Source organism: Triturus cristatus, chromosome 2_1 (genome assembly GCF_964204655.1).
Source record: "Triturus cristatus chromosome 2_1, aTriCri1.1, whole genome shotgun sequence".
In the NCBI taxonomy this organism is placed as follows: domain Eukaryota; kingdom Metazoa; phylum Chordata; class Amphibia; order Caudata; family Salamandridae; genus Triturus; species Triturus cristatus.
Genome location: NC_140581.1, coordinates 1,184,035,535 through 1,184,062,267, shown reverse-complemented (window position 1 = coordinate 1,184,062,267; position 26,733 = coordinate 1,184,035,535). Strand labels below are relative to the sequence as shown.

The following is a 26,733-nucleotide window of genomic DNA, read 5'->3' as shown; positions in this document are numbered from 1 at the left end:
GCTTTAACAGCTCGCTACTCATGCTCTGAAACGTTCCCCTACCCCAAAGTGGACCAGCGTGTGCTCTAGGAAGCCCAAGTCAACCCGATCGAATGCTTTTGCTGCGTCAACTGTCAAGCCGTTCATGTTTGTGCGGTGGGCCTTGTCTATCAAATGGAGGATCCGTTTCGTATTGTCACTCCCTTGATGATTTTGGATGAATCCCGCTTGGTCCGGCTCCATTATTTTGGGCATCATCTGACTTAGCCTCGCCGCGAGAATGCTCGTGAACAGTTTAAGATCCACATTTAGTAAGGACACCAAACGGTAAGAGCTACATTTCTTTTTGTCATTTCCTGGCTTAGGTAGGACCACTATAGATGCTGCCAACATATCAGTGGGAATGGAGCCTGGCCCCTCAAACGAGTTGAACAATCATGTCAGGAACGGTGCTAGCAAGTGGCAAAAGGACTTTTAGAAACCCCTTGAGAAGCCATAGGGCCCCGGCGACTTAAGGGGTTTGACACGCGATATTGCCCCGATCACCTTCTCGATCCGAATTGGGGCATCCAGCAACTCTGCCTGGTCCCGAACTAGCGCGGATGTATGTGTCCCTTGCATGTAGGATGCCATAAGTCGATCCAACTTATTCTCTCTAGTGTACAAGTCTGTGTAGAAGTCCCTAAATGCGTGTGCTATGTCTTCATCTTCCGTGAGACCCTCCCTCTTGTCATTCTCTATCGTCTGCCCCCTCATTTGTTGATGCCTTGCTCTAAGTTTACCTGCTAGCATGCGCCCCGTTTGATCCCATCCGCTGTAGTAGGAGTCTTTAAGTCTCAGTGCTGCATACTCGGCTCTGTCGAGATCCAGCTCCGCCAATTGCACTCGTGCCGCTTTGAGTGGCCGCCAGACCCTAGGTGCCCCTGTCCGGCTATGCACCCTTTCTAACTCCAGTACCTGTACTGGGAGGTCTGCCCTCTTTTCTTGGCGCTCTTTGGTCTCTGCTGCTGAGATCGCGATTAGTTCCCCTCTTACCACCGCTTTGAGGGCTCCCCATAATTTGGCTACTGATATGTCCGGGGAATCGTTTACTTCAAGATACCCCTTGATTTACTTGGTGAGCTGTATTTTCACCACTTCCTTGTGGAGTATATTTTCCCACAGCCTCCAGCCCTTTTGAGTTTTCCGTTGCGGTGGCAACTGAGAGAAACCACCACTGCATCGTGATCGGAAAGCGCCGCCGGAGAGATGACAACCTCCCCCACCATCTTGTTGATCTCTACCGTACCCAGCAAGTGGTCCAGACGTGCATATGTCTTATGTGCATGAGAATAATATGAAAATTGCGTTGTGTGAGGATGTGCCTCCCTCCACGTGTCCACCAGGCCCATGAATTGGAGCAACTCACTGCCTTCCCGTGACTTCACCCCCGCCTGTGGATATCACTTACCCAACCTGTCTTTTGCTTCGTCCATAACAATGTTCAGATCACCCCCTATGATCGTCTTACGCTCTTGACTGTGCATTACCGCCGTAAGGGCTAATTTCAGAAATGTCTCCTGTGGTAGGTGCCTAGGTGGAACCTATCAACAGGGTGTGTCCCCCAATCCTGAAGACAAGGGCCAAGAGTCATCCTTTGATTTCCGCCACCTTTTCCCCCACCATCCCCCTGAACCGTTAGCCACTAAGATTGCCACCCCACCTTTTTATCCGGTGTAGATGGGAAGCACTGGTGTGGGAAGACCTGTGACCTCATTCTATGCCAATCCTTGGAGAGGGGGTGCGTTTCCTAAAGAAGGCACACCTCCGCTTCTGTGCTTTCCAGATAGGAAAGAATGGGCCTCCTCTTAATTGGATTATTAAGGCCTCTCACGTTGAGAGTGAGAATTTTCATTGTGGTCTGGGACATGACTCCATGTGGGGAGTATACCTTCGCTGGTATGTCTCTAGGGCTGCGTGAGCCCTGCTCCCTCCCACTGCCTATCCCTTGTCCAAACTCCAGTACTTGCTATCCATCCCCTCCACATCAACCCCTTGCATGCCAGTGCCCCCCTCCCCACCCTTACCCCAACTGTGAACCCCTTTGAACCCCATAGCGTCCAGGGCCCACCAAACAAGTTTGCGTGTCCTTGGTGATCCTCATGCCCCCCGCTCCCGTCAGGTGACTCAGCCACCCACCCAGCCCTGCGTATGCCACTTATCTGTCCCTCGATTGTTTAGGATGTCTTCATGGGGGGGATGTCCCCCTGGACAGCATCTCCAGCACTGACTGTCTCTCTTGCGCAATGGTCGTGGGGTCCAGTCTCATCTCTTGCTCTGTGCCTCGCCTCCCAGTAACCTTTGGCCATCGATCTCTGGGGATCTTGAGCTGTCGGTTGTCCACTTCCTCTTGGTGTGGGTTCTCAATGCCCAGCACCCGGCAGGTGCCTTGCAGTGAGCGAAGTTGGTGCAGTTTGCCCTGCCTTTTAAAGATTAGCCGAAATGGGTGCCCTCACGAGTATAGTATTCCTTGGTTCTGAAGGTGTGTCGTTGCCACCCAAAACTCTGCTTTTGAAGAGTTATTAGGGCAAGATCCTGGTAAAGGGTGATGGGGTGGTCTCGGTATCGTATGAGTAGCCTATCCCATGCCGCTCGTAGTATGTGTTCTTTTAGTTGGAAGTCCGGGATGTAGGCCAGGATATCCAGTGGGGGCACCGGATTGGGTGGTCTTGGTATCGTATGGGTTGCTTATCCCTAGCTGCTCATAGTATGCCTTCATTTAGTTGGAAGTCCGTGATGTAGGCCAGGGCGCTGGTGCTCAACGCGGGAGACCCACTCTGTGTGCTCCGTTTATTTTAATGTCAAAGTCCGGTGGGGCATCCAACACACTCCTGAAGAGTCCTTGTAAGTATTGCGTAATGTCCGGACCTTCACCTTTGGATGGAACTCTCTTAACGCAAATGGTATTTCGGCACAAGCGATTCTCCAGGTCCTCTGTGTGTGCCTGAAGGTCGATCTTCTGAGCCTTGAGCTGGAGAATCTCTTGCTGTAGTTGTTCTACTTCCTTCTCTCAGGCTTGTTCTTGATCCTCGATGGATGCTACTCACTCTCCCACGGCATTGATGTCCCGTCACACCTCCTTCATCTCCCTCGCAAATTCCCTTTTCAGCATCTGGATGTCTTCCTGCAATGTATTGAAGAACGTCTGCAAAAAGAAACGTGTGACCAGGGCCACGTGGGGATCTATGTCCTACCCAGCTTGTGCTGTTGGGGAGATATGTCCCTCTCCACCACCTTTCTGCGGGAGCTTGGTCAGCATCTCCTTAAGAGACCGGTCTTTCTTACTTCGACCGGGGGTCATGGCCGCTACGTCCCCCGCCGCTTCTTCAGTCCATTCCGCCCCCCCCCCCCTGTGGTAAATATTTCATTACCGGTACTATTTTTTATGCGGTAAAGTTTAGTAAGAATAACTCAGTAAATATAAGAGGCAGAATCCGTGGTATTAGAGGTTTTAAAAGGCTTTATTCCTATACAAAGGAATACAATTCGAATTGTGGGCTTCTATTCCATCACCACGAAAGTTCAGGAAGGAAGGGCATACATTATTGACAGGTAATCACTTTTATAAGAATTACATTATAGTGTAACAGATGCAGGAGGCGTAACAGTTGATAAGAGAGATAAAATATGCATACGTAACCAAAAAAGGCGTAAACATGGGTGTAACTAAAATACGTCATTAAACATGATGTCACAAATGGGTGGATCCATAAGAGAATCCTGCAATGTCAGCAGAAATATTTGGCAGAGATGCGCGCGCAGCCGTATGACGTGTAATTGACGTGCAACTAGAGGGTGAAGGGGACTTGACATTTAGCTCTACATGTGGAGACAGAAGTCTGGGGGGTCATGTCAACCTAATTCCTAATCATATCTAATATCCTATGTTTAAAGAACTGCGTTATCCAAAAGGAAATTCTATACTGACTGTTAGTACGTGTACAAGCGTCTAAGTGTCTACATGAGATGCGAGGGGGTAGGAATATTCCATGGTAACAGGGCCATGAATTACTTGCATGAGGACAGCGAGGCCTGGCCCTTTGCACGGTAGCTGGAGGAATGTTTACCTAAACTACTAGACAGGAATGCATCGGATGAGGAGCGGAGTAGATAATCTTGAAGGTGAAATACAGTTTTTGGCAGGGAACAGGCTGGATCAGGCACCGTTAGCCGCGCAGGGAGTAGGACAAAGTTCATAGATACAGATGCAGGCTCAGACTGGAGCTTTCAGAGGCAGAAGGCAGGAAAAGGCTTGATGACAGAATTCAGGGCCTACTCGCCTGAATCTGTAAAATGTGGAAAGTGAACCACATAAAGTCGGTGGCCTTTCATACTTAGGAATGGAATATCTGACCCATTCATGGCGGATCTGAAAGAGGACATGTTGATGGTGGACGCACATGTATTTGCGTCTTCAAAACTGGAACTGGAGGGAACATACATGTACTTATAGCATGCACATGGAGCCGTTGGGGTCTACGATAGGGGACATAACTGATCACAAACTTCATATTTCCTCATTCCCTCCTTGTCCCCTACGGACCCTCAGGAGATATCGATCTTCATCAATCCATCGATCTGTTCATATAGCATCATTTGTTCTTCTTTCTTCTTCCGGGATTTTGAACGAAAACGTGGATGTGGGATACACGATGTGGCACACAGACCACAAATCGCTGGCCCACATTGTAGACATAAGCAGCAACTGAATAGTATTAGAAAGCCAATACCTAGGAAGGATAGAATTCTCCATCCCCAGGCTGACAACACGCCCCAGAACCAACCGGACCAAGTCCAGGTGCCTGGACTCTGTTGTATCTGGCTTATAATCTTATGAAGGCGGGTAATGGCTTTATATACTGACGGTGAATTTTCTGGTATGAAAATGCAGCAACTTGATCCGATGACCCTACAAGCTCCGCCCCTATCGGCCAGGATGACGTCAAGGACAAGACGATTTTGAAGCACAACAATCCGCATAGCAGACTGCTCTTCTGTTAAATTGCCTAAGGCGGAGATAGTCTCGTTCACTACTGCTTCAAGGGTTCTGGTTAATCTACGTATCAGCTTACTATTAGTGACTGTACCTATATAGGGAAAGAACCCTTTATTGAAATCTGTGTATTTTTCCCATGCTGTTTCAGTGTAATCGACAATTGGGAGATCTCTCTGTTGTCTATTGTGTACTAAATGGGTATTTCTGTGATAATCAGGAGGAGCTAGGAAAACAGGTGGCAGAAGGAATGCTATGTAACAGGTACCATCCCAATCTAAAGGTAGACATATATATGCGGTCTGGCCACATATGAAGTAGGAATGACGGGAAGCTCTAAATGTAGACTTGCCTTGATCACTGAATTTTATTACAGTGGTGCATTTACTATGGCCCATGTGTATGGAACCATTCTTTTTTACACATAATTCCCCTTTTACTGGGAATACTGACATGGCGGGCAAGATTGGTGTAGCTTCAGATTCAACGTTCAGGATCATGAGGTTAAGTGTAAAATTACCTAATCCATATACTTCATTTTCTAGATCAGTTCCTGTTCTTTTGGGAAGTCCCTCCTTGTTAGGGTAGCAGACTTTAAGCAAAACTAGGTTCAGGTTTCCCCACACCCAGTTGTCTTGGTAAACTGCGGAATTTGAATCTAGGGAATTAATCAAACTAAACCATGCTCCACAGGAGCCATTGTGTGTGAACGGATATGGAAAGAGGGGCAAAACTCCCTTATAGTTCTGATAGGGAGGGAGTCGGCCACATATCCAACAATTTGTGACATTGCTGGTCTGATGGGAATGATGTAACGTACTAATGAATGTGTTGTTGCGCAGCGCAAATCTATAGGACAACTCATGCGGAGGTAATTCGCTAAAAGAATGTTCTGCAGTTACATTGTAAGCACGTTTAAGAATAGGGTAATACATATGCAATAGTACGCTGAAAACGATAATCAGAAGACTTAGAAAAAACAAAATTAATAGTGTTACTGTGCAGTGACTACGAAGTGATTTACAATACGCATGCTTTTTAAGCTGTATCTGTTGATTTCTTTCTCTATTCCGGTCTAGAGGATACATGTCAGAGACAAATTCAACCGATTCACCTTGGAGAGGACTTAAACAATCAAATTGTCTGACTTGCTAGACCTCAATTTTAGTTTGTAAAGTTCTGGTTTTGACTGCTCAACCAAGGGGAGCTTTGAGTCTGTCGGTGAGGGAATACAAGGTTGAGTATTCACACTGGATGGTAGTCCATAAAATTTCTTGATATGACTTGAGTGCAACCACCCTTTGCGTCCCTCGATCTTCACGGCTGTCCTTGTAGTTAGTAGAACTAGCTTCGGCGACTTCCACCTAGGCTCCAGTTGGGTCTTCCGGTCGAAATTCCGGACCAGAACCAGGTCACCAGGAACCACGTCATGGGGCTTCCCCTCAGTATTATCGGGAAAAGCTGCGGCTACCTGTGAACGACAAGATTGTAGTGCAGACATCAAGGAAGCCAGGTAATCTGTCAGCATATTACAGTCAACATCAGTGATTTTGCGAGGTACAGGCGTCCCCCACATATTTGGTGGTCTACCGAAGATCACCTCGTACGGGGATAGCCCTGTTCGAGAATGTGCTACCATTCTCATATAAAAGAGCGCAACTGGTAAGGCTACTATCCAATCGACACCTTTTTCCCTACATATTTTGGACAATCTAATTTTCAGAGTTTGATTATGGCGTTCCACGAGACCTGCTACCTCGGGATGTCGGACACAGTGGAATTTCCATTGGTAGCCTAACAAAAGAGAAACGTGTTTCATTAGTTCGGATGAGAACGGCTGGCCGTTATCTGAGTAGACAACACGTGGTAAACCGTACCGTGGGAAGAATTCTCGAACTAACTGTTTGGCAGTAGTCGGGGCAGTGTAATCTGAAACCGGGTAGGCTTCTGTCCAACGGGAAAGAGCACAGACAACTACGAGAACATATTTGAATCCTCGACATCGTTCCATCTGGATATAATCCATCTGGAGGACTTCAAAAGCATGATCGGGAGGTTGAAATCCACCCTGCTCTACGGGGATGCTTTTACCTGGATTAAACTGACAACATATCATACAGGTACGAACTTTTTGTTTAGCTGCTGCTCGCAAGTGTTTGTTGAACCAAATGTGTTGAATGCTGTCTAGCATAGCTTTTTCTCCTAGGTGCGCTGGACTATGTATTGTATTAATGATGACTTGAACCATGGAGTCGGGAAGAAACCATATAGATTTTTCCTTCGTCATCCATCCTTGATCCGTTTGGATCCCTCCTAATTCAGTCCATTTCTTTATTTCTTCTGGTGTAGCATGTGTCTGTATGTCAATTACATCAAGGGCGGGATCCTTAACTGTCATGCAATGTGTTGGTGTCGGAACTATGGTCTTTGTCATGTCAGTTGTGTGAGTCTGTGTCTGAGCAGTCTGTTTAGCTGTTCTGTCAGCTAGGTCATTACCCTGAGAAATGATATCGGTAACTTTTGTGTGGGCTTTGCATTTCATAATCGATATTGCAGTAGGTAGATGAATCGCGTCTAATAGGGCTTGAATGAGGGGTCCGTGTTGGATGTGGGCACCGTGAGAAGTTAAATAACCTCTCTCTCGCCACAGTACGCCGAAGTCATGGACGACTCCGAATGCATAACGTGAATCTGTGTATATGTTGACTTTCTTATTCTTGGCTTGAATACAGGCTTGTGTCAGAGCGATGAGCTCTGCTGCTTGAGCTGACAAAGTGTTAATACAATTTGTTTCAATGACTTCAGTGTCTGTTGTGACTGCGTAAGCGGCCACTAACTCTCCTGTACTTGTTCTCATACATGACCCATCTACATACAATGTCAAGTCTGGATCTGACAAAGGGATATCTGTCAAGTCTTGTCTGGGTTTCGTCGTGATAGTAATGACTTCGACACAATCATGTGCCAATGGATCTGTTCCGCCCACTGGTAACAGTGTGGCAGGATTTAACGTATTACAACGTCTGATTTCTATGTGTGGCTGAAATAATGTCAACTCGTAACCGGTAAGTCTCGCTATAGTCAAGTGTTGTGTTTGTGTGCGGTTCAAGAGAACCTCTACTGCGTGTGGTACTTGTACTGTCAGTTGGTGTCCTAACACTATGGCATCGCTTTGTCTGATTGCTAAAGCTGTTGCTGCCACCGATTTCAGGCACGCAGGAAGAGCCTGAGCTACTGGATCTAATGTACTAGAAAAATAAGCACATGGTTTGTGTGATCCTGCTTGTTCCTGAGTGAGTACTGACAAGGCAGTACCTTCGCGTTCTGTAACAAAGAGTGTAAACCGTTTACTGTAACATGGTGTTGCTAAAACAGGTGCTTGGCATAAAGCTTTCTTTAAGCTTTCAAAGGCGTGTGTATGTTCTTGAGTCCAGGGGAGGACAGTCGATGTGGCTGCCTCCTGTGTTGTTAACTGGATGAGTGGTTTTGCTAGAAATGCATATTGAGGGATCCACTGCCTACAGTATGAAGTGAGGCCTATAAAAGCCCGCACCTCTTTTTGTGTCTTGGGTGGTGGCATGTTAGCGATTAACTGGATACGGTCGGGTGTAAGCTGCCTTCCCTCCTTGGACAGCGAGTGCCCAAGGTAAACAACTCGCTGGACACAGAATTGCAGCTTAGAAGGGGACACCTTGTGCCCCTTGTCGGCCAGAAATTTTAAAACCGTCAGTGACGCTTTTTCACATTCAGGTTCGCTTCGGGCGGTGATCAGCAGATCATCGACATATTGAAGCAAGGCAGTGTTAACTGGCATGTGGATACTGTCAAGTTCTCGTTTCAGTGCTTGGCTATAGATGCTAGGGCTTTCTGTAAATCCTTGAGGTGCGCGTGTGAATTTAAAGCTTCGTCCATTTAAACTGAATCCGAACAGATATTGACTTTCCGGATCTATTGGGACGCTAAAGAAGGCATTTTTGAGATCAATTACAGTGAAGAACGTTGCTTCTGAGTCAATAGCTGTTAATAATGAAGAGATATCTGGGACCACAGGGTATTGTGGTACAGTACATTTATTTAATTCGCGCAGATCAATAACTAATCGATATACTGGTGGTGCCTTTGGATCCGTTCTTTTAAGAATCGGAATTATCGGGGAATTACATACATTGGAGTCGGTTTCGACAACCACTCTTTGTGCAATGAGCTCGTCAATGATTTGCAGCAAAGCCACAACAGCATCGGGTGGTAACTTGTATTGTCGCATTCGTGGTAGTATTACTCCTGTTTTTAGTGTGACTCGATATGGTGTAATGTTCATGCAACCAACATCAGTGGGGCCTTGTGCCCATAAATGTGTAGGTAAATTCTGCAGTCGGTGATCCATGTCTCTGGACACGTAGTGACCTTTGAAGTCACGTAGAAATAGTCGTACTCCTTCCGGAGAACAACATATTATGGCTCCTAGAGCTTTCAATGTTTTTATACCTAACAAGTTTTCTGGACATGATTTAGTAAGCAATAAATCTGTAGTACGTGTCAATGGACCAATCGTAAGTGGAAGAGGTTGTGTTACGTCATTAATTATGGGTTTTCCTGAGAATCCAAGGGAAATATTCTGTGAGCCTGAGAGGGGTGCCCCTGGAACTTCACTGCGTCTTATAGTTGTTCTGCTTGCCCCTGTATCAAGTAAAAACTTTCTGTCTTCCCCTAATAGTTCACTATGTACATAAGGTCCCTCTTGATCTACAGGAACCTCAATAAGGGGTAAGCCAACTTCCCTCTCTAGGCTATTTCATGTGTATCGCTGATAATCAGGATAATCTGCTTGTGCATACTGATACATTTGTTGTGTGGTTGCTTGTGTTGCAGCAATAGGCTGCGCTTGTGGTGGTGCTACGGTCTGTTGTGGAGCTCCCTGTTGCGGAGCTAGTTGTTGCGGAGCTAACCTAGGTTGTGCATGCTGAGGGATTTGTTGTTGATTCTGATCCTGTCTAGGTGGACGTGGTCTCTCCTGGGTTCTACCTGTAGCAATATTATGTTTCAGGACTGGACAATCGTGTATATAATGACCTGGTTGTTTACAATAGTTGCATGTCCCTTTCGTAGGACCTGCGGAATCACCCTTTTGATGACCATTAGCTGGGACTGACTGAGCAACAAGCATTTTCATTTTTGTATCTTTCATACGTCTTTGTTCGTGTTCTTGTTCTTCTCTAATTCTATTGTGGTGATATTGTAACATCTGTAACATCTGTGATGGGGTATTACCTTGCCAGGTACTTTCGAATTTCAATACTCTATTCTTGACTTGCAGCAGAGAAATTTCAACTAATTTTGTCACAAACAGATGTGGATATGACTCACTACTGGCTTTTATGCCACTATTTATACCAAAACATTTTTCAAATCGGGAATAGAAATCACTAGTGTCTTCATCTGGTTTTTGTTTACAGGCTGATATTGCACCCCAGTCTTCCTTTTTCGTAGTTAATAAACGTGGCAGTACCTGCACTAGTAGTCCTGCTAGTGCTGTAGTCTTTTCCCCAAGTCCTGCTCCTGCAGCTCGGGTCCTTTCTTCGTTTTCTAATGCTGTCCAGTCTATCTTTTGGTCTCCCACCTCCCATTCCTTTTCTTTAAGTTTCTCATAAACACCAGCGGGTAATAGGACTTTTAATATTTTCATAATGTCGGGGTAGGTATACTCTCCCATGAGTAACATGTCCTTTATTTCACGGTGGAAACCTGCTGGATCCTTGTCATGGCTGGGTACTACTTTCTTCATTTCTAATAATTCCAGTTTAGTTATAGGCGTGTACACAAACACGCGTGTAAAGTTATTACCGTCACCTCTGATTGGGTGCACTTCGCGTAACGGGTTCTGTCTATCTATGTGATACATTTTTCTTCCTATGATGGGAACTGGAACGTGTTCTGGGCATACGAAAGTTAAATATTGGTTTCGGAATTCTAGAATCTCTTTAATCAAATCAGTACCTGACCCTCTCCATATATTGGTGAGTAGTTCTGTCAATATGTCAGGTAAGGGTCCTGGATCGGAGTGTTGGCTTTTATATAATATAAGGAGGTGTTGAATCATGTATATACTAGCTAAACGCTGTTCGTATGGGTCAAGATTCAGGAACGTGTGTGCAAGTACATCATCATTGTAGTCGCTGGGACTGTCAGCCCATTGTACTGCTGACTTAGCTAATTCTTGTTCGTCCATGGAATCGAGCATATGGTACCCCTTTCGATCTTGGAGTAATTTATCAGCGGCTTGGAATAGGTGTTCAGGGGATTTTGTATTTAACATAGGATTTGGAAAATGCCTATTATATTCTGGACGTATTGGACGTATCGGGTCATTAAAGCCTCTAGTATTATTATGGGGTCTTCCTCTACCTACATAAGCTATCGTCTCTAATTGTTCTGATTCTTGCTCCTCCTCCTCTTCTGATTCTGCTCTGTCTGTTTCTCGTCTTTCTTTATGTATTCGTTCTACTTCCTTGCGGATCTTTCGACACATGGCGATTATACACGCCTGTCTATCATGCTTCTCTTCTGATATGTTCTGACCCCATTTGACAAGTTTTTGCATGGTATCGTGATCTGCCCCGGGCCTGTCTTGATTCCTAATTACACAATTTATGAAAAAACGTAGTAGTTGTCTTTGTACATCCACTTTCTGGTATTCCATAGCTTCGTTAATACTTTCTGGACCTCGTCCTGTTTGGACAAAGCGATATATATTGTCTAGGTGTTCAACCATTCCTGGTATCGTCAGTAAATATAATGTAGCTCGTCGTATACGTAGTGATGATATGAGCAATTTGTCCTGTCTACCTGGCACTGGATCGTATCTACAATCCACAAGCTGTTCTTTAAACATGTCGGATGTCGCTAATTGGGGTGTACGTTGGAGTGCTAAATCTCTAAGGGTTTGTTTATTTCTCGGCGGGGTGGCAAACATGTCTGTCGTACCTCCTGTAGCACCATCTGAGGCGCTAGGCACGAAAGGATTCGTTGGACGTGGGATAGAGATTGTGGATGCGGGAAAGACTGTAGAAACGGACGGACCTGTGGGAACTTGTGTACGAGTTTGTAGTTGCGGGGATACAGGCGGATGCTCTTGGTGTTGAACACCATCGGCAAGCGGTGTGTGTAGTATGGCATTAGCATACTCGGGAGCTACGTCGTCTAAATAGGAGGAAAGGAAAACGTCCTTTGCTGTTTTGGGATGTGTTTTGGGATGTGCTTTTATCGGGAGCAATGGAGGAGTTAAGTCTTTTGGTATTTCCGGGGTAGCCTTAGGTAACCCTTCGGCCAGAAGAGGATACATACCATTCATAAGAGTGTTTCTTTGTCTATCTACTTGTTCTGATTTTACTCGGGTACCTTCCTCAATTAATAGATTTTCTCGGGTTTTATTTAAATTCTCTCTACCTTTCTCTTCCTGTCTGAGTGCTTTTTCTGTACGTCTATATGATTCTTTACGCCATAATTCAATGGCATCTTTCTGTGACTGTCTGGCTTTCTTTTTCCATAATTCTTCTTCTACTCTCATGATGCAATCTGCATCCCAGGTCCCAGCTGCGGGCCATCTCTGATTTTCTGGCAAATCCTTGGTGTAGTCCACCCATAAATCAAGAAATAATACGGCATCTAGGCCATGCTTATGATACATAAAGTATCCTGGAGTGTCCCTAGGTGGAATGGGAACAGCTTCTTCGAGTACCCCTTTTCTGGTTTTGATCTATCTTAATTTCAACAAGAGCGGCATTTTTAGATCTTATTATTAGAACACACTTAATACAGTAAACACAATAATGAACAGTCATTCACACCACAATGTATAGAACGTATTAAAACATTTTAACACTTAATAGTTTTAACTAACGATGATAACTAATAGAAAACTAGTTACTGACATAATACTGACACTAGATAATACTTATTTATATGCAAGACATACTATATATACTGCTAAACAGTACAGATACACTGCTGAAACAGTGCAGACCGGATTTGTGTACCCAAACCCGTCTTGACCGGCACAGACTATGTGCACGTTAAATGCCTCCCCGGTAATGGTACTCACCGGGTAGCTCGGAACGGAAGGCCTCGGAACTGAACTGAAACTGGACCGGACTGGACTCGACTCGACTGGACTCGGAACTTCGGAACCTGGTGGGCCTCTGTATACCTCGGATCTTGCTCTCTCAGCTAGGCTCTGGTCGGGATACTTCGCACTTCTCACCGCCTCGTCTGGGTGTTGATCGCAGCCTCAGTCACCCCCGCTTGGCCGGAGGGAGATACAGGAAATCCTGCGGGTACGCGTTTTTGTCCGTTCAGCTGTGGCAGGAGACCGGGCCTGCAACGCACCTCCGGCGCGTGAGATGAGAAAGTGTCCCTGTTCGGGCGCCAATTTATGTGGTAAATATTTCATTACCGGTACTATTTTTTATGCGGTAAAGTTTAGTAAGAATAACTCAGTAAATATAAGAGGCAGAATCCGTGGTATTAGAGGTTTTAAAAGGCTTTATTCCTATACAAAGGAATACAATTCGAATTGTGGGCTTCTATTCCATCACCACGAAAGTTCAGGAAGGAAGGGCATACATTATTGACAGGTAATCACTTTTATAAGAATTACATTATAGTGTAACAGATGCAGGAGGCGTAACAGTTGATAAGAGAGATAAAATATGCATACGTAACCAAAAAAGGCGTAAACATGGGTGTAACTAAAATACGTCATTAAACATGATGTCACAAATGGGTGGATCCATAAGAGAATCCTGCAATGTCAGCAGAAATATTTGGCAGAGATGCGCGCGCAGCCATATGACGTGTAATTGACGTGCAACTAGAGGGTGAAGGGGACTTGACATTTAGCTCTACATGTGGAGACAGAAGTCTGGGGGGTCATGTCAACCTAATCCCAAATCATATCTAATATCCTATGTTTAAAGAACTGCGTTATCCAAAAGGAAATTCTATACTGACTGTTAGTACGTGTACAAGCGTCTAAGTGTCTACATGAGATGCGAGGGGGTAGGAATATTCCATGGTAACAGGGCCATGAATTACTTGCATGAGGACAGCGAGGCCTGGCCCTTTGCACGGTAGCTGGAGGAATGTTTACCTAAACTACTAGACAGGAATGCATCGGATGAGGAGCGGAGTAGATAATCTTGAAGGTGAAATACAGTTTTTGGCAGGGAACAGGCTGGATCAGGCACCGTTAGCCGCGCAGGGAGTAGGACAAAGTTCATAGATACAGATGCAGGCTCAGACTGGAGCTTTCAGAGGCAGAAGGCAGGAAAAGGCTTGATGACAGAATTCAGGGCATACTCGCCTGAATCTGTAAAATGTGGAAAGTGAACCACATAAAGTCGGTGGCCTTTCATACTTAGGAATGGAATATCTGACCCATTCATGGCGGATCTGAAAGAGGACATGTTGATGGTGGACGCACATGTATTTGCGTCTTCAAAACTGGAACTGGAGGGAACATACATGTACTTATAGCATGCACATGGAGCCGTTGGGGTCTACGATAGGGGACATAACTGATCACAAAATTCATATTTCCTCACCCCTTGAACGGGTTGTTGACTTACCCCCGGTTAGTGACTGTCCACTGGGGCACCAGCACTCCTGTCTCTCTCCACGTTGTCCCTAGAGGCATGGGGCCCGTTGTCGGGCCTTCTTGCTTCTTACTGAGGACCTGGCTGCTATATCTCTTACCTCCACACCAGCATTGTCATGGGGATCCCAGCCCCCATGGGTGGCTGCCACCAGGGTGTCCTCATTCCGAGCTCCGCTACGCTGCTGCACTGATGGTGCAGGGTCCAAAGCCGGCCACCCCTTTTGTAACTGTCCTGTGGGTTCCCCAGGTGTCACCTCATCCGGGCCTTGCTGCCGTCATCTGTCTGCTATTGCCCTACTGGGCATCTGCACCACATGCGCAGGGCCTTCCAGCCGGTTGTCTGTGTGGGTGCTTGTCCCCCCAAGGCCTCCGGAGACACTCCTCTGTTTCTTCTCCCCACTGTTGGACCGCTTTCTCCCTTTAATGGCCTCACGGGGGGCCTGTCCCATGCTCCCACCGGCTGGCCCTGATGTAATGGTCCTCCCCCTTGGCCCCTCATGTGGCTGCAATCCTCACCGGTCTTGTGGCTGGCCGAGCAGCCCCATCACCCTCGTGCGCTCTCCAGTCCTGGGAGCCTCCTGGCTATGGCTCGCTGCTGCCTCCCTCCTTGCTGTGTGCCCCGAGGGGATCTCCAGGCTCGGACTCTGTGGGAATGGGCCGCAGCTTCCTCCCTGGTCTCAAGCCCTCCGCGCTCCCTCTCTTCCTACCTCCGCGCCGCCCTTACGATCCATCTGTGCCAGAGTCAGCGCCTGCGGTCTCGTTGATGGGCCTGAATCTGGGCACCCCTTCCTGCCTGCTGGCCCCCGCTCCCTGCAAGCCTCTGCTCCCTACGAGCTTCTCACCATCCTCCCCAGACGCTGATGGACTCCCGGCCGTCTCAGCTGGGCCGTTGCTTGCCGCAGGACTAATTCCGCACACGGAGCGGTCTCAGCAGGTCCAGTCGAATCTAGCACCATTTTCTGCGCTGGCCTCGCGGCAGTCCGGAGCTCGCTCTCCTCTGCAGACTGGCCCCCAGCCCCGGATTTCAAGGTTTCACTTGTGCCGTTAGGTCAGGGTGTTTGCCCCCCCCAGCTATGCGGTGCTGTGAGGGTATGCCGCTCCAATTTAGGCTGGATTGGGCGCCCAGGAGCGGGGGGACAAAGGGAAGCACGTCATAGCCGCTAGCCATCTTGGCCACGGCCGACATCTTTTTAAACAACATAGAACCCTGGTTTGAGTACATTTTAGCTCTGCTAATGCAATTGCAGCAGGGGCCTCTATTCCGGATTCATGGAAAGATGCAATAGTCCTTCCCATATTCAAAAAAGGCGACTGTTTCTTTACTATCTAGCCTGTCCAGGCTAGTCATCCACCCAGCACAAATAGATATGTAGATCATTAGGTGCACGGAATCATCAGGATGCCCTCCGTATTCTCAGATCATATTTCTCTATTCCACAAATCATTTCTGTTGAAAAAATGTTGGTGCCTACTTAATTGGAATGGCATGGTGAGCAAAAAAACGATGGATTTAGGCCCAGATCTCTGTACTGGGGTGAATGTATGACATTGTTCTGCATTCTGTCCATCAATTGTTGTTTTTGCATTTGTCACCCCGAGTGGGACGGGTATGCTCAGACGTGAGTCCCGTGCTCTCCATGCCACTGGAATCAAGCTATCCTGGCTGAAGAGGGGTGAAACCCCGAAACCGGTCCTAGGATGCTTGTTTCCAGTCCAGGGAGGACCTGGCTTGGCGGTTCGGGCTGGACTGTTCCCATGAGGCACAGGGTGAAGACTGATTTGCATATGGCTGGGTTCAAACTGGAATGGCATGGTGAGCAAAAAAACGATGGATTTAGGCCCAGATCTCTGTACTGGGGTGAATGTATGACATTGTTCTGCATTCTGTCTATCAATTGGTGTTTTTACATTTGTCACCCCGAGTGGGACGGGTATGCTCAGACGTGAGTCCCGTGCTCTCCATGCCACTGGAATCAAGCTATCCTGGTTGAAGAGGGGTGAAACCCCGAAACCGGTCCTAGGATGCTTGTTTCCAGTCCAGGGAGGACCTGGCTTGGCAGTTCGGGCTGGACTGTTCCCATGAGGCACAGGGTCAAGACTGATTTGCATATGGCTGGGTTCAAACTGGAATGGCATGGTGAGCAAAAAAACGATGGATTTAGGCCCAGATCTCTGTACTGGGGTGAATGTATGACATTGTTCTGCATTCTGTCCATCAATTGTTGTTTTTACTTAATAAGATACAACATTGGATAGATGAGAATATATTATTCTAAGCCCCTTTCAAGCTGGCTTCTGCACCAAGGTTTCAACTATTTACCAGGTTTTTTGATGTATGTTAATATGTTGGAGAATTGTACTGATCCATGTTGGAAGGCTGTACGTCACATTTGTCGACCTAAAATCGGCCTTTGATATGATTTCTAGACTGAAACTGTGGAGCACCCTGACTGATTTGCACATGCCCCCTAGGTTGTTATCTCGTTTTATCAGCTTACATGAAGGCAACTATGCATGTATAAAATGGGGAGGTGACCAGACTCAGTTGACAGGAAGAGTGCCGTTCTGCAAAGGCGTTCGACAGGGATGTGTGCTGGCACCCACCCTGTTTTTACTTTTTATCAATGACATTTCTTCCATCTTGGCTCAACTGGAGGTAGACGCCTCATCGTTGGCAGGTTTTAAAGCTCCAATCCTTTTATTTGTGGATCGTTTTAATTATGTGAGGCTTGGGTACTTGGAAATTAACACTTAAAAGACTAAGGTGATGTCCTTCAGGCAGCATACATCTTTTAAGAGCAAATTAATCATGGGAGGAACTTCTCTTGAATAAGTTGATTCCTTTACATACCTAGGGGTTACCTTGTTGGGGGGATGTCTTGTAGCAAGGCTAAAACCAGGCTAAAGCAGATCTCTGGTGCAATACTCAAGGAGTTTTCGACATGCTATTCCAAAACATTACTCCTGCACTTAGAGTTTATGATGCCAAAGGTCTGGGCTCAACCCTGTATGGGGCTAAGCTGTGGGGATTTGCAAACATGATGACCTCACAAAATCTGAGAACAAGTTTCTTAGTAATTTGCCTTCCCTCCCATCTAATACCCTGTTACTCACATTGTATAGTGACCATTGTTGTAATGGAGGCGCTTGTGGACCACTCCCGAGCTTGCACAATATACTGATAGCCTAAGGGATGTCATGAAGGCTGGCCAATTTACCTCAATTCCATGGCTTTCAAATATGAAGTCAGCCTTACATTCATTAGGCTTTCATGATTTGCAGAACCAACCCAACACATCTGTTTTTCCATCCAAAGATGATCTCAAAATGAAATACTGGTCGCACCTAGATGACGAGGTTGTTCAGAAGTCAGCTACTGCTAAGCTGACAAGCGACTAAATGGACATAAAGATACGGTGGAGGAGGGAAGTATTCTGGGATGTAATAATGGACCCACTACATAGGAAACTTTATTTCCAGTTTCGTATAGGTATCCTGCCCTGTGAGTAATTTCCTGTAGGTTGGAAGGGTAGCACTTGCCCTTTCGTGTGATCATCCGATGGAAAGTGTCTCCCACGCAATGTTCACCTGTCCAGGCTATTTATCCACCGAGCACAAATGGCTGGCACTGATATGTAGGTCACTAAGTGCACGGAATCATCAGGATGCCCCCCGTATTCTCAGATCATATTTCTCTATTTCACTAGTCATTTCTTTTGCAAAATGTTTGGGTGCAATGTGGGTGCTATGCAAGAAAGCCTTAGGTTGATCACCTGTCTAACTATCCAACTTTCAGTTTGCCTTATACTTGCCCTATCTGGGTTATTTCTTGCAATATTCAATTTTTTAACGATATGTTGTATTTATATATATATATCGGTTCATAACTGTATGTGAATATATATTGTGGGTAATTTCAGGAAAATTTATGTATTTATTTGTTTTACCTGATTTTACGGTCCTGGTGGCCGAAATAAAGAGTTTTTTAATTGAATTGAAATTCCAAAGGTATATTAATGATGAAGAATTTTACAAGTGATCTTGAAGAGCAAACAGTTGCAGTATAAATATGTACAAGGCATTAACAGTGGCTTGAGTACTTCTTCAGAGTTAATACAATCATCATAATGTATTTTTGAAATTTGAGCTATAGTAAAGGTTTTCAGAGACCATAACATGTCTCTTTGTACTACAAGATAGGAGAGAGAAACAAAAGCTCTATCTAGTCTATGATCTTCTGGTTTATTCTGATGTTTGATTATTGTTTATGTGCTTGATACGGCTGCTGGCATGCACTCTATGACTTGATCTGAACAGCTGAGAAGCCTGAACATGACTTTCCTTAGCAATCTATGGTTGAATGGCTGCACTCAATCGTTCAACAGTAATAGTGGTAAGCATTACGCCTTAAACTCGGATCCCTTTTCAACTAGAGAATTGTGGATTTTATACGAATATCCCCAGGTATATTTTAAATAAATCAAAATCTGACATCATGAAGCCCAATCCCACAGCACTATAGTTATGGTTGATCATCCGGGGATCACTCACTTATAATAGACCAAGGAAATAGAATCGAATAAAATAGAATAGTTGGAATTTGTAAAGTTTCTCAATATAAATATCTGTAAGCAGTGTTATCACCCACAGGAGTATATTAAAAGGTGTTGTAGGGTCACAGCCATTAGAATTATATTAGCCCTTTATCAACTATACACAGTCTTACTTTACAAATATATCTCAATTCCTATACTATAACTGGATGCCAAGAATTCCTTTAAAATAGATACTGATAACTGTAGAAAAGGATGAATGAGTCTTCTAAATGTTTTACTATATACTTTTTTGACAAGTGGAAGTGTGGGGCATGTCACACATCCTTTGATGCATGCGGAATCATGACATTTCAGTATTAAGTGCGCTTTGTTTATTTTTATTTCATGTATCGGTTTCATTGGTGCATCAATCAGACTCTTGCCTGATGCACCAATGTTATACTATTTAGCACAATCTCTCAGTCACTATAGCCCTGAATCACAAAGACAACATACACTTTTGAGAGACTTTACACTTTAAAATAAGTTTACTACTTTTCGATATTCACAAACGTTGCATGTAAGGTAGTACTTAAAAAAAAAACTAATAGTAAGTCCAGGACTACACATGGCCAATGGTACTGCAACACCCATCTTATAGAAAATGATGACAGTAGAGACTTTAAATGAAACCCCTTCGGAAACAATAATAAATGTATTTATTTAAAATAGATGAATATAAATAAATATATATTAATGTTCGAAAAATATATAAAAAGTATGTTTAATATTTAATTGTAAATCGTTTTAATAATCTATTTTGATTTTTAAATATGTATGATAAATGTTATTGAAATAAAATTGATTTTAATTAATCGTATACATAATTTGTAAAAAACAAATGAAGGCACGTTATATTTTTCTTTAGGTGGGAATGTATGTTTTAATTTAACACTTAAGAAAAATAATTGACATTTACTTTATATACATTATTGTTTTTTCAAAATTTATTTAATAATGCTTTATCATTTGTTTTATTGATGTCCTTTTCTTAACGGAAACATGGCTTACCCAAGATTCCATTGCAGAATCTTGGCTGGCACTCCCTTCTGGATTTGTTATGAAGAGTCTAAACAGACTGGGGAAACGGTGAGGGGGGGGGGGGGGGGGGGGCGGAATTGCAATTATTATGAAAAACGTCTACTCTTGCAGTCTTATTAGGGAAAACGTGACGGACTGCAAAAGCGCCCTATTTAAAATTACGCTGAACCCTAACCTCACCATTTCAGGCATTCTTATCTATCGCCCGCCTGGGCTATCTGGAGCTTTCAGGGAAGACCTAGTGAACAAAGCCTTGCTGTTCGCTAGTCAAGCTGCGAACTTCAGCATTATAGGAGATTTGAATCTCCATTGCGTAAACATCGGGAAGACAGAGATTGCAAGCTTCCTGGCTGACCTAGAGGCTCTTCAATTGATCCAATGGGTACGCGAGTGCACGCATGCCGCCGGGAATTTACTAAATCCTTTATTCTCAAATCTTGCCCTGCTGAAGGTCTATCCTCCAGTCCCACAATGTTGGACAGATCATTGTCTGGTGATCTTTGCACTACGGTGGCGGGGTCAGCCGAGAGAGTATTGCTCAACCTCTGCTCTAAAACGACCGTGGCACAAGTTAGACAGTAGTGGTTTGTCTGCATATTGGTCTAGCCATAGGCCACAACTGCCACAGGATATAGAGGCAGCCGATACGCGAGTCCACGACTGGGTAATATCCGTCCTGGATAGTTGTATCCCGGCTAAGCTGACCAGGATAAATCGGGGTCAGTCTAAACCTTGGTTTAACGAGTCTCTATCTAAAGCCAAAAAACACTGCAAACAGCTTGAGCGAGTGTGGAGGTGCACGTATGATGTAGCAGAGAAAACCATTTATCGGATGGCTATTAAACACTATCATAAGTTAACTCGGAGAGCAAGGGCTGAGTATGTCGGTAATAAAATCTTAGTTAGTTCTAATCCATCCAAGACAATCTTCTCCCTGCTCAAGAATATGAAGAATGGTGGTGTGTCCGAGATCTCTCCTATTTCATCCAATAGTCAGTGCAATGACCTGGCCAAGTATTTTGTCAACAAGGTTGAAAAAATATATCAAAGTCTTCCCCCGGTGGCTAGTTCTAGCAGGAAGATCGGGCTTGATGTCCCGGTCTCCCAAAGAACAAAAAGCCTGCTATCGTTTCCTCTGTTATCTCTCACAGATCTGGAGATCCTTTGCAGGAAAATTAAATCAGGCTCACCAATTGACACCGAACCTTTTTTGTCAATTTCTTCCTACGATCATGTCAATATGCTTGGAACTGGTTAACCATTCCCTGGCCTCAGCTAAAGTACCAACATCGTGGAAACATGCGAAAGTTACTCCCCTGCTGAAGAAACCATCTCTGGATCCGGGTGAGCCAGGAAATTATCGCCCTATCTCACAACTTCCTTTTTTGGCAAAGTTGCTGGAATTGCATGTGCATATTACTCTTACTGAGTTTATTGAGCAGAATGCAATTCTTGACCCTTCACAGAATGGTTTTAGAGCCCGCCTCGGCACAGAGTCTGCTCTGTTGGCTGTGACGGAGGAAATCCAAGGATTCTGGATGTAGGTGACACTGCGGCCTTGGTTCTTTTAGATCTAAGTGCCGCTTTTGACACTGTCTCCCACGAAATACTGTTGAAGCATTTGCATGACATCGAAGTGAGGGATCGTGCTCTGGATTGGTGTTGAGCCTTTCTGACGGGAAGATCTTTCCAGATTTGGGTGCCACCATTTCAATCTCAGAGGTGTGCTCTGAAACGGGGTGCCTCAGGGTTCCATCCTGAGCCCCCTTCTGTTTAATATCTATATGCAACCTCTCGCGCAGGTGGCTAGGGGGAGAGGGTTGTCATTGGTGTCATACACCGATGACACCCAATTGGTGATCGCTTTTTCTAAGAAAAACACCAGCCTAGGAAGGTTTAAGGAGGACCTGGTAGAGGTTGCAGGCTGGATGGCAAATAATTGCCTACAGCTGAATGCCAGTAAATCCGAGGTGCTGTTATTTGGGAAAGACCGAGACCTGTGGTCCGAGGAGTGTTGGCCAGACAGCCTTAAACCGGCCCCTGTGCCTAAAGAGGCAGTTAAGAACTTGGGGGTCTGGATCGACAGCGGACTTACGTTTGATACACAAGCTAAAGCCGTGGCAGGAATATGTTTTGGCCTACTGCGCGGCCTGAAGCCTATACTCGTTTTTTTTCCCCCTAGGGTACGCCAGAGCATTATCCAGGTGACAATTTTGTCCAGACTGGATTATGGCAACTCATTGTATCTTGGAGCCAATAAGTCTTGTGTTCAGCGCTTGCAGAGGATCCAGAATGCTGCAGCACGCATTCTGGTGGCACTACCGAGATCTGCTTCTGTCTCCCATGTCCTGCCCAAATTACATTGGCTGCCTGTTGAGAAACTAATCCAATTTAAAACTCTTTGTGTTTCGCATAAGATCCTTACTCAACAGGCTCCCCTGGGTCTGTCTAAGTTGCTTCAGCTTTATGTGCCTCGCGGTCTCTTAGATCGGCCAATCAGGCGTTAGTAAGTGTCCCCCGTGTTGTGAGAGCAAGAGCTGGGGGACGCTCGTTCCGTTGTCTTGCGGCGCAACTCTGGAATCTGCTTCCTGTTTTGATCAGAGAGATCCAGAGTCATTTGGCTTTCCGAAAAGCTATCAAGACCTGGCTTTTCCCAACTCTCGCATAACTGCCTTCCTGCCAGCCACCCTCATTGTCTTTAGTCGCGCTGGGACGCCCAATCGCTGGGGCAACTATGCGCTATACAAATCCTACACATAAATAAATAAATATTGTGTTTTACATTTAAAATAAAGGTATAAAAAACCTTTGCATTATTATTTAACATAAAATGTATTTAATATTGATTTTGAAGTTGAATAATTTGATCCTAATTTTCCATATAATTTACCATAGGCAGACTCCACTGTTAGGGCGGAGATAACTACATGGTAAAGTATAGGCAAAAATATAAAAGTTTGTTTGACTTGTAAATAAATATTAAACATGATTTTATGTAAAATATTAATGTACATGAACTTTTCAAATCTCCCAATGCTTTGTATTACGGTGTAAAAGGATAGTTTGTTTGTAACTATATAGGCCAGCCCCCTCAATTAGGTGCATACAGGAGCCACACATAACAATATTAAGATAGAAGTAAAAACATAAATGCCTTGACTTGTTGCCTAGAACAGCAGGTGCTCAATACTCGGAAAGATAATGGTAATAACTATAGACTGTGTATTAGTGCAGTATTTAGGCCCTATGTGTGGAACTGACATAGACATATAATAGCAATTTTGAAGTAGATAATTATTTTTTTACCATTGTACCTATGCTTGTATCGGTAGCCCCAAATGTTTCTAATTCCTGACATATTAAAGAGTTCTGCTGCTCTGCAGGGTCAATCTGTGCTATATAAGTACTCTTAATAAAAGTAAATTAACCAAATGCTGTAGATTCAAGAACTATCTAATACGACATCCCAACCTTTGTATTTTTTCTTTTTTACTGCAGTAATGTTATTCTACTTTTGTTAAATGTCCTATTTCTCATTTTTCACGTCTTCCTTGTATATCAGTAAAAAAACTGCATTGTTTGATACAAAACATGATTTCAAATATGTCTGTGTTGTTGATATTTGAATTCAATCTCCGTCAACTCAACTCAAAAACAGTATAAAACGTATCTGTTCAATATGTAATCTGAAATTTGTAACATCTCCAAATCTCACTTATCGACTACGTGTAAACAGTTTAGAAAGGCAAGAATCCATGAGCCTTTGCAAGTCTATTTTACATAACATCGTATTCCAACTAAAATAGAGTGAACTTTGCAAAAGAAGATATTAAGGTGATACAATGTGTTTTTCTTCTCCTTTCAGGTACGTGTTATTTTACTGAACTGGTGTGCTTGGTTTTTGAGAATGAGAAAACCTGGTGAGATCAAAAGGCCGTCTCCGTGTAAATGCCAGTTTCACAAGCATCGCCCTAGCACGAGCAGCATTGAAATGAACACGCTGCCAGGACACACAACCACCAATGGGAATATCATCTATTGCAGTTATCACACCATGGAAAACCCGTGCTGTCGAGCGAACATTGATTTTGTGGCTCACTGTGGCAAAAAGATATGTTCTGCCGTTGAAGACGCCGACCCAGTTCAGAAGCAAACCCTGAAGGAAAGTATTCCAGAGATTGCAAAGATCCTCGAAGAAGTCCATTATATTGCTAGGCGCTTTAGAGAACAAGACGAAGGCGAAGAAATCTGCAGCGAGTGGAAATTTGCAGCAGCTGTAATTGACCGACTCTGTCTTGTTGCATTTTCCCTTTTTGCGATCATCTGCACGATCACAGTACTAATGTCAGCACCAAATTTTATAGAAGCTGTTTCAAAGGATTTCGCATAAAGGGGCAGATTTACAAGCCCCTTGCGCCACCAGTGCATCATATTTTGCGATGCACCGGCGGCGCATTTCACTGGCCCATATTTTACAAGGGCAGGAAAAGCCATTGTATGCCTTTTCCTGTCCTTGTAAATATGGCCCCTTTGCACGCAACACTTTGTGTGGAAGGGGTATTCCATGGGTGTTGCTGTGGATGTTCCCACGCAATGCCCATGGAAACCGACTCATTTCCAGATTTACGAGAAATCGTAAACCTGGAAATGCGTTAGAACGCTATGCCACCGTGGCGTGGCGCAACGAGGAGAAATGTTTTCATTTCTCCTTGCTTTTTCCTCTTTCAATGCGTGCTGCATTCTACAGCATGCATTGAAAGAGGAAAATGGCTGTAGTGATTGGGCACCTTCCTGCACAAAAACAATCTCCCCATGACGCAGGCATCCTTGCACCATGGTGCAAGGGTGCAGTGCATGGCAGCTGTTTGTGCACCAGCACAGGGGAGAGCACAGGAATGCAACATATTATTGTAAATATGTCGCATTTCTTTGCTTGAAAGTGCCGCAGCGTGGCGCTGGCACAGGGCTTGCGGTGCCGTGCTGCGGGCACTTTCTTGTAGATCTGCCCCAAAGAGTGGATTGTGAATTATTCTCTGATTTGACTCAGTGAAAATATTATAAGTTTTAAACAACCACTATTCATCTTAATTTAACTAAATAAGTGGTGACATATTTAGAACACGAGCAGATAAAATTATATTCAGCTCAAAATGTTCCCAAAATGCCAGTGAATTGTTAACTTACTAGGGCAAATATTGGGCTCCGTCCTTGTACAATCAGTGGCTTCAGTTAATAGCGATTGTCATGACCAAGGACTTTATTCAAACATTTTACTGTTTTCATGTAAATCTTGGTGTAAATGTGGCAAGTACGTGCTATTGACCATGTTTAGTAGATGCAAGGGACACGTTCCTATTCGTTGCGCTCGAGGATCATACTAAAGATATTCTGTCATAAATTGTGTCGATCCCCTGGACCGTTTTTAACATGTAAATTAAAAAAAATTCCAAGTGACAAATTATCAGCCCACTCTTTACTTTGTAGATGTGAAGGATCTTGTCCAGAAAAAAATAAACTACATTTGTGTTATATTTAATTTTGTTGTGGCATGCTTTATTATTGTAAACGTGGTTCTGTAATGTATGCGTACAGTAAGTCATTTTGCAAGGATGGAGTTCTCCAGAAGATCTGCTTTCCAGTTTCAGATTCTGAGACCCTTTGACAACTGACCATATTGAACCAACAAAGCTGTTCTCGAACAGATCTCGAATTTCATCACTACCTCTACCCGTATTAATCACAAAAATAGCTTTCTCTGAAATTTCAGCCTCAGAAGATATAACTATCAAACATATGAAAGCAGCACTGGTTAAATGTCTTAGGATGGTAAACTTCTGACCCACAACAAAGTCAATTCTCTTGACTGGGGGAGATTTACAAGCCTGTTGCGCCATGTGTGTGTCACTTTTTGTGCCGTACTAGTGGCGCATTTAACTGCTCCATATTTACAAGGACAGGAAAAGCCACCCTGCATGACTTTTCCTGTTCCTGTCCTTGTAAATACGGCCACTTTGCGTCAAAGGGGTGTTCCATGTGTGTTGCTGTGGTTGTTCCCACTCAACACCCATGGAATCAGACACATTTCCAGATTTACGAGGAATCATAAATATTGAAATGTGTGTGAATGCTAGGTAGTAAGGTGCAACGAGGAGATTTGTATTCATTTCTCCTTGTTTTTTTCCTCTTTCTGCATTCTGCTGCACACATAGAAAGAGGAAATCACCTCTAATTGTTTTTGTTCAGCAAGGGTCCCATTCCTAAACATAAACAATCATTGAAACAGTGACGTTTTTCAACTTCTATGAAAAACTGCATTTTTCAGATTAGTTTTGTTCAGGAAGGGTTCCCTTCCTGAACCAAACAAATCTCCCCACGACCATGGTGCACGGGTGCCTGCGCCGGCGCATGGCAGCAGTTTGCGCGCCAGCGCAGGG

General features: G+C 44.5%; 1 protein-coding gene across 1 annotated transcript in view; it reads left to right on the top strand.

The window, feature by feature from the left end:
- Positions 1-25,835, top strand: part of LOC146866582 (neuronal acetylcholine receptor subunit alpha-7-like) — a 1,495,911-nt gene extending 1,470,076 nt beyond the window's left edge. Inside the window, exon 10 of the mRNA XM_085640655.1 lies at positions 24,165-25,835. Coding sequence (XP_085496781.1) covers positions 24,165-24,689 — 525 coding nt within the window. The 3' untranslated portion in view covers positions 24,690-25,835. The remainder of the gene's footprint in view (positions 1-24,164) is intronic.
- Positions 25,836-26,733: the final 898 nt, after the last annotated feature.